Source organism: Lolium rigidum, chromosome 7 (assembly GCF_022539505.1).
Source record: "Lolium rigidum isolate FL_2022 chromosome 7, APGP_CSIRO_Lrig_0.1, whole genome shotgun sequence".
Classification (NCBI taxonomy): domain Eukaryota; kingdom Viridiplantae; phylum Streptophyta; class Magnoliopsida; order Poales; family Poaceae; genus Lolium; species Lolium rigidum.
In genome coordinates this window covers 318855007-318863768 of record NC_061514.1, presented here as the reverse complement: position 1 = coordinate 318863768, position 8762 = coordinate 318855007, and the positions used below count along the sequence as shown (strand labels likewise).

Sequence of the window (8762 nt, the reverse complement as noted above, 5' to 3'; positions counted from 1 at the left end):
GAGTACCCTAGTGGTCATGTCAACAGTACGTGTAGGCCGTGTGTGGGTCCCCTATATCCGTTGGGTACCATCCTTTATAAAGCACACATGAGAACCCACACCAGGCGGCCTCCCTAGAGGCTCATATGAGCCATTCTCTCTCTCTCCCTCTCCCTCTCCCTCTGCCTCTCCCTCCCCCTTCCCCTCCCCCCTCCCTCTCTCTCTCTCAGCTCAACTCTCTCTCTCTCTCAGCTCAACTCTCTCACTCTCTCACATAGAGATAGCCAAATAACATCCACACATAGGCTCACCATGTACAGCTCAAGGAGCACCCATGTAACCTCCCAATACATCATATACACCAGACATACAAGAGTAGGAGTTTTACCTCCACAGGCAGAGCCCTGAACCTAAGTACATCACCGTGTGATTTGTGCCCAATCCCAAATAAGCCACCCTAGGCATCTGTCGTGATCAAAACCACGACATTCCACTCTGCAGAAACTCGAACGCACTGAACTAGTCTTTGGTACAACAAATACGAAACGAACATGCAGAATCAAGAATCCACTAATCATTACCAGAAACACATCACAAAAACACAACTAAGCAATCACCATCAGAATTATCAGTCTGAATAACAGCAACCTTGCCATCTCCTTCAGATTTGTTTTTTTGCTGGTAATTAACCATTTCTTTTATCCGAATTCTGCAGCTTGCAACAATCATCAATATTGTGATTAGTTTTATTATAGTACTTGATGAACTTGTCTCGTCCATTGGACTTGCTCTTGTCTATGTTGTTATTGTAGTTGTTGATGTTTCTTTGCTCGGTCCTGCCTCAGACCTCCAGTGCTTCTGCCTTTAATGATGAACCCTTTGCATGCACAACCCTTCCGTCTCGACCACAAGCCTGCCCTCGCCGACACAATCGCGCCCCATATGGCACCTACCACAACCTCAGGGACGAAAACAAGGGGGGACGGGGGGGGGGGGCTGCGCCCCCTATGCTCATGATTTTCCTTTGAACACAAACCATGACAACTCCTTATTTTTGTGATTTTAGCTAGTTCTGCCCCCTCATACTAAGATTGCCCCTCTTATACTTCATTCCTAGCTCCGTCCCTGCACAACCTGGTGGTCGGTGATCGTGGCGACTATTGTTGTGGCCTGTAGGCGCTCGTTGTCGTCGTCGTATGGCTCTGCTGGTGAGTCATGTGAGTTTTCTGCCATAGCCCATCACTCTCCACCCTGTCTCCTCCACATCTTTTAGTTTTCGCCAATCCAGTGTGTGTACCCTGTCAGTCCCTAAGTTTGTTTGCTGTCTACCTTAAGTTTATATTCGCATAGACCTGTAATCAGAATCACTAATCAATGGAATTACCTTTGCAGTATCTAATTGTTTCTTTGCTCATGCTTACAACAAGATAACCATAAATTTGCTTAATGAATAAGACAACTCTGTCTTTCTGTTTATGGAACCTGCGTGGCCTTGGCCAGGACCTCAAGTGCAACGATTAATCTATCTAAAACCAAACATTATTTTTGTACAAGAAACTAAATTATCTACATCATCTCAGCCAAACTCGCTCATTCCTCCCTAAGCAAATCAATGTGTTTGACTTCAAGCCAGCCGTTGGTTCCGCTGGTTACATCTTTAATATGTTTAGCTCCTCCTTTACATGGGCGGACCAAGAGTAAAATCAACCCGGTGTCATTATATGAAGAACATAGCTTTTTCACGTATAGCTAGGGGTGTCATACACTGAAAATCTACACAATACGCCAAAGAAAATGGAATTTACCTGGTGTCATGTGACAACGTATGTACGCCCCTGCCCCCTGCTCCTTTATACCCCTCCTTTTTAGTACAGATTCATCTATTTTGGCATATGTATCTAGTCTATTTTTGATATGTGGTGTGTATCTACCTCACATTCCAGACCACAAGAAAACACATAGCCAACTATAATAACAAAGTAACTTTGGTAGAGATACTCTCCTCTGTTGGGCTCTGGTGCCTTTTTTTTCTATAGTTGCATGCAACTTTGCAATAATAAACATCATCCTACAAGGTAAAAATCTAATAAATTTTATTTGGTGGCCTCACATAGTAGTGTAAAATATATTTCTGATAGTGGCCCTATCTTATATATAGAAAAACGGAGGGAGTATTTATTTTCTTGGAAATCACTGGCTTCGGTCCTGCGTTTCTTTTAAGGATCATGTCGGCCTTCGTGTGTGTGAGCTGTTGGGCCGTTGGGCGTTGCATAATTTCCTGGTGCAACAACAGCCCAAGAATGCGAGTTCGGCCGAGTCAATGACAGCCCAATGGCCACGCTATTTTCCTCTTGCCGGACTCACTTCTTGGACTGGATCACGATGAGAAGACCAGAAGATAATCCTATTACCAACCGTCATCAACCTAGGAATTATCGGCAAGACAAAGTCATCACCGTCACCGACGCGCGCGGCGGCGCCGCAAGCAACACCATGAAAGCAACCACGGTAAGGCTTGAGCATGCGTGCTTGCATCGCTAGTGGAGGCAAAAAGCCTTGGATGGCGCCATCGCGGTCGCGCGATAGTCGGTACATGCATGCAAAGCGCGGTTGCCGCCGGCAAAACCAGATGGGGGGAACAAATCAATGGCGCCCCTGGAATGGAGCTAGCTAGCTAGGCTCCTGAATGTTGAACATCATGTTTGTGCTATCAAACCTACCAATGATACTCATCGATCATCTTCCTGTTGTTGGTCAAGCCTATATATGTACAAGTACAGCTAGGTTTAGTTTTGTTGGTCTCGCGTCACAATAATGAACTAACGAAGAATCTGTATACAGTTCATTTCTACTTGACACATGCATGCATCTGCATACCGGTGGATATGTAAAATCAATCATATGCAATGTGCAGTTGCGAGTCAGACTGTGGAGAACCCTTGCTAAACATTAGGGATCCAAAGCGGTGCTCGATTCTCCCCCCTCCATACTCCATAGTCAAAATCAGTCATTTTAGTTTGTACTCCCTCCATCCATAAATAGATGTCTTAGATTTGCTAAAATTTAGACGTGTAATGTCTAGATATACATTCACATTTTAACAAATCTAAGATGCATCCAAATTTTAACAAATATAAGACATCTAGATACATCTAAATTTTAGCACATCTAAGACACAGAGGTAGTACTACCTTTTTTTTAGCAATTAGTTTAGTTTGTACTGTCCCTGCTTGCATCCCTTCTAAACAAACAACATACAAAGACGGTGTGAAACAAAAACTGAAGATTCAAGAAACAGACTATGACTCACGAGGGAGAGTTGACGCCGCCGTGCCGAGGTGCTGAGAAGAGCACCTGTAGGCGTGAAGAAACAAGGAGACCGAGGTAGAGAAGCTACAGCATGCGCACTGGATCTGGACCACGTGTCCGCCGTCAAGTACATATGTTAGGTAGGTAGGTGCAAGGGTTTTGCTCGTCTCAACTTGTCGGAAAGGGACAGTCACCAGTTGGTTCCGTCGATCTGTAGCTAGCTAGCTTAGCTCGCCCCTGGTCTCAAGTCTTGCAGCCACCGGGCCGGCATAGCTAACTTCCCTTGGTTGATACAAACATATGTTGTTCATGGTCTGCACATGCACGGCAGCCGGAGAACTGAGTGGGTTGATGCATATTGCATTTCACTTTCAGAGTGTACTTGTGCACCAGTACGTCCACTTCCATGCTCCATAGATTGTTCGGCAGTTTGATTAGATTGACATGTTTGAATTCAGGGGTGACGGGAACACGACCAAAGGAAATGCATGCATATGCTACAACCCCTTTCCCACTTTGCGGTGGATCCCATATATTCTCTAGCCAAATGTCTTTGTAAAAGGTATTAGTTGGAAACTATGTTGTGGTTTAAAAAAGCTCCGTGAAAACCATATTTAATTGATTGAAATGCAGTCGGGTGATGTTGTATATATAGATAAGTGATATTTCAAGTTCAAAATCAAGAGACATGTAGCAAACAAATTTAGCACGATTCTCATGTGGTTTTCATCATTTTATTAATGTAACTTAGTTTCCACCGGCGGATGCTTTCACAAAAGTTTTACACCTATTGATCTCATCTGGCAAAACAAAAATATAGAGAGAAGTCTGAAGAATCTATTGGTGATCAACATCTAGAAAGATGTTCAACGGAATGAGTTTCATACATCGCAATTCCACGATAACAAATGGGGGCAGATCCTACTTGACGTCCATTGCGCCGGTTATGAAAGCGACCCGTACCTACCTCCACGTGCCTACCTCGGTATACCAAGGATAAGTTCATATTTTTTTATTTTTATTTAAGCTTTCAGTGTCATGCTTATTTATTCCTGATTTTCTTCATTTATTAGTTTTATATTGGTTATTTAAAAAACATGTAAACCAGTTTTTTTTTTGGATAGGTGAACAATTTTTCCCTAAAATTTTATTTTTATGTTATCTATTATCCATTTTATTATTTTTATTAAATATATTTTTATTTACAATTTTATTTTGGTAAGTAAAATATTTTTTACGAGATACATAATAGTTCATTACATATCACATGGTAATTACTTTTTGATACCAAGGAAATATTTGTAGTATTTATGGACTTTCGTTCTTAATATTTAATAACAAAATTTGAGAAATACATGAATTATTATGCGAAACATTTGTTGTGGTATGCATGAACTTTCATGTTCCGGGGACCCCGAGTCATCAGTGAGATACCACTCTCGAAGAGCTCGGATTCTAACCTTGTGTTAGACCCACGGCCCAAGGGACAGTCTCAGGTAGACAGTTTCTGTGGGGCCTAAGCCTCACAAAAGGTAAAAATAAAATTTAATTCTCAGGTTCTACCATTTTTTAGAAGATTTTTTTTTCAGGTTCTACCTGTTGATTTTTTTTTTCAGGTTCTACCTGTTGATGGGTCGTCCCAAATGAGGCCATGTAGAAATGTTTAGGCGCTAGGCAACTATTTGACGCTAGCCCCTCGAACGGGCCAATCTAGTTTGGTTCGTTTAACCGAGCCTCGAGCAGGTGGGCTGAATGACAAAAGTCTAATGGGCTGCAGTTCAACGAACTTGTTTACTGGGCCGGCTCGTTCCCTGCTCGAACTCGATCGCGCATTCACGACCTGCCCCTCTCGCCTCCCATTCACTCCTGGACTTCTTGACTGAGGCACTTCTTGCCTCGCCGCGCGCCGTCTTCCCGGCGGCCACCGTCCCCTTGCCATTTCCCACCTCCGCCTCGTCCTCCCACTACCCATTACCTCCCTCTGCTCCTGCGTAGCTCCGCACCAAGCAGTAGCTGGGCATCCAATCTAGCTCGAGGCTGCCGGCGCCGAGCCAGCGCTCACGGCGGCGCATCTACCTTGGCTCGGCCCCCCACGCTGGTACCTGGCGCGCGTATTCTCCGTACATCCACCTCATCCTGGTCTACTCCGACGACCGTGGTGGCGCCGCATCTGCTGTCCGCTCCTCTGCCTCGCCTCCGGCCACTGGCGCACCAGGTATTCGACATTATTCCCCTGCGGGAGTTCTGTTATGTTCTTGGCCAGACGACCATCTGGGTTGTCTAACATCAGCAGGCTCTGCATCCTTCACACCGTTTCCTGGATACTTTCGTCGAGGCGGTCACGATTCAGCGCTGGCAGCAACAATGCGACCGCGAGTTCAGTTGGCCTGCTCTCACACCTTTTCCGGCCAGTCCGGAAGGAAATCAGTGTTGTCATCTTGCGGGCACTGGAACGCGGTACGTGTTCGGAGTCGGTGGAGCTGGAGAGGCTCGACGTCGAGCTGGACCCCTTTGTCGTCAACCTGGTGGTCCGGGGCTTGTCGGACTCGGAGACGGCGGTGCGGTTCTACTGGTGGGCGGAGTCACGCCCGGGGTTCGACCATAGCCAGTTCGCGATAGCGTACATTGTGAGCTTGCTGTTTATGGATGGCAATTTTGCTATGCTGTCGGAGTTCATGGGGACAGTGAGGGGCCAGGGGGTGGCGCTGCATCGGTCTCTGTATCGGATCCTCTTGTCGGGCTACGTCCGAGCTGGAAAGTTCGACCTGGTCATAGAGACGTTTGATGAGATGGTCATGTCTGGTTGCCGTGAGTTTGGTGTCGATTACAATAGGTACATAGGTGTTCTAATTAAGAACTGTTGTTTTGATTTGGTGGAGAAATACTATGGCATGGCGCTCGAGAGAGGGTTTTGCCTGACTCCGTTCACTTACTCGAGGTGGATCTCTGCATTGTGTCAGTCAAACAGGATTGAGCTTGTACAGGAGCTTCTGGCTGACATGGATAGGTTTGGGTGCTCTCCAGATATTTGGGCTTGTAATATATACGTCGATTGTTTGTGTAAACAGAACAGGTTGCGTGATGCACTGCAGATGCTAGAGAAGATGCGGGGGAAAGGAACCAGCCCTGATGTTGTGACTTACACAACAGTTGTTGACTGTTTATGTAACAATAAGAAGTTGGCAGAAGCAGTTGGACTTTGGGAAGAAATGGTGAAGAGGGGCCTTAAACCTGATGTTGTAGCATGTGGCTCACTGATCTTTGGGCTGTGCAAGAATAGCAAGGTAGAAGAGGCTTTTGAACTAGCATCGAGGATGTTAAGTCTGAACATAGAACTGAGTGTCTCAATATACAACGCCCTAATAAGTGGCTTCTGGAGAGCTGGGGACATTGATAAAGCCTACAACCTCATATCCTTCATGCGGACAAATGGATGTGAGCCAGATGTTGTTACATATAATATCCTTCTGAATCATTACTGCACTGTAGGTATGATTCAGAAAGCTGAAAAATTGATAACAAAGATGGAAACAAGCGGTGTAAATCCTGACCGGTACAGTTATAATCAGTTGTTAAAAGGACTCTGCAAGACTCATCAACTGGATAAGGCATTTGCTTTTGTTTCCGATCATATGGAAGTTGGTGGCTTCTGTGATGTTGTATCCTGTAATATACTGATTGATGCATTTTGCAAGGCCAAAAAGGTGAAATCTGCATTAGAGCTGTTCAAGGAAATGGGTTATAAGGGAATGCAAGCTGATGCTGTGACATATGGAACTCTTATCAATGGTCTTTTCAGTGTAGGATACCACAATCTAGCTGAAGAACTTTTTGAGCAGATGCTGAAGGCTCAGATTGACCCTAATGTTAATCTGTACAATATTATGCTTCATCACCTGTGCAAGGTTGGTTATCTAAAACGTGCTCAGAAAATATTCGCACATATGATTCAGAAGGAAGTCTTACCTGACACTGTTACTTATAACACACTCATATACTGGCTTGGAAAAAGGTCAAGAGCAATTGAAGCCCTTGATCTGTTCAAGGGTATGAGGACAAGGGGGGTAGAGCCAGATAGCTTGACATTTAAGTATTTGATAAACGGTCTCCTGGACGAGGGGAAATCTGCACTAGCTTATGAGGTATGGGAGTATATGATGGAGAATGGTATCATTCTCGACAGAGAAGTTTCTGAAAGGTTGATAACTGTGCTTAAATTGAAGAACAAGTAACTGTCAAGTTCTTGGAGAGGTTTATCCACTAGAGTTTTTCATGGCTCTGCCGCCTCCGTGCACCTACCTTCAGAGCTACTATAGTTGATTCTGAGCTCCTCGTGCAGTTGCGCTCAACTTTGCTGCACTCCTGGTATGAATGTACATTATCTGGACCAGACGTCCAGACCCCAGGCAGACATGCGAAATTAGCAGCAATGGACAAGGTAATCTTATTTCCGACCTTCTAATTTATGGGCATCGTGCTAGCTTTTGTGATGTGAACATCTGATATTTAATTGTGAAGCAAAATCAATGCAGCTGAACAATTGGACTGTCTAAGATTATTCAGAGCTAGAGAGCCAAGATAATCCTACTTGTTATAGTACATAAGAAGCTTTTCTGATGCTAGCTGAAGAGACATACACCTGATAATTATACACTTTACCGAAAGTAATAGAAGATAGTGATCATTATGTAAATTCTTATTTTATTTAAGTTGGTTAGTGCCTAATTTTTGTAGATCCCTTGTACATACATATCTGTCCAGTACACTGTAACACTTCTCTGAAATCACAGGTGTGGTCTCCAAATGCATCTTCAGCAAGTGTAATGTTGGCCCAAGTTCTCAACTTATTAATGAGAAGGTCTGCAACAATATAACTGTGAGGTACATTTTGACTTCTGACATTATCTTCATTCAAGGTTAATTCTAGCATAAAGCCATGAAGTTCTAAATTTGACCTCAATGCCTCATCACTATCTCACAAAACAAATAAATGTTATTAGTAGCTATATTTTCTGTTATGGAAGTTGCACTATTAGGTACATCACCACATCACATATGTTATTAGCCGCTAGATTTCCAAGAACATAAGTTTTGAAGCTTTAAAACATGGATCAGCTGCATCGCACATGCGCGCTAGACAGCCTTGTACATAATAGTGTGAATCCACACTCCATTTTGATCATCATAGTTTGTTGAATTTGAAGCTTCACTTCACGTATCATGATGTATCTCTCCACTGCATGTAGTTGCCTGTCGATTTGACCCTGTGTTCGCCGCCTGCACCAAATGAGCTGACATGCCCATATGCATTTATCATTTTCCTCATACACTTTCTTTCTTTCGTGTATATTTGTTCTGAATGTATAATATGATTCACAGGGTAGAAGCAATAGCCTGTTTCCGTAAAATGAATCTCTGCACATGAACAGGCTAAATTCAGTAAGCAACTGCAAATGGATTCATCTATATCCTTC

The 8762-nt window shown here is 43.9% G+C and overlaps 1 protein-coding gene and 1 pseudogene across 1 annotated transcript; one reads left to right on the top strand and one right to left on the bottom strand.

Annotated features, from left to right (window-relative positions):
- The window catches only part of LOC124673231, a 79595-nt pseudogene that overhangs the window by 708 nt on the left and 70125 nt on the right, over positions 1 to 8762 (bottom strand).
- Positions 5473 to 7707, top strand: LOC124669830 (pentatricopeptide repeat-containing protein At1g13040, mitochondrial-like). The gene has a single exon (XM_047206371.1). The coding sequence runs from the start codon at positions 5538 to 5540 to the stop codon at positions 7518 to 7520; it is 1983 nt and encodes a 660-aa protein (XP_047062327.1). The 5' UTR covers positions 5473 to 5537; the 3' UTR covers positions 7521 to 7707.

Bases quoted from the DNA above. Each gene is read 5' to 3' on its own strand.
- LOC124669830 (XM_047206371.1), top strand. From the start codon at position 5,538: ATGTTCTTGGCCAGACGACCATCTGGGTTGTCTAACATCAGCAGGCTC.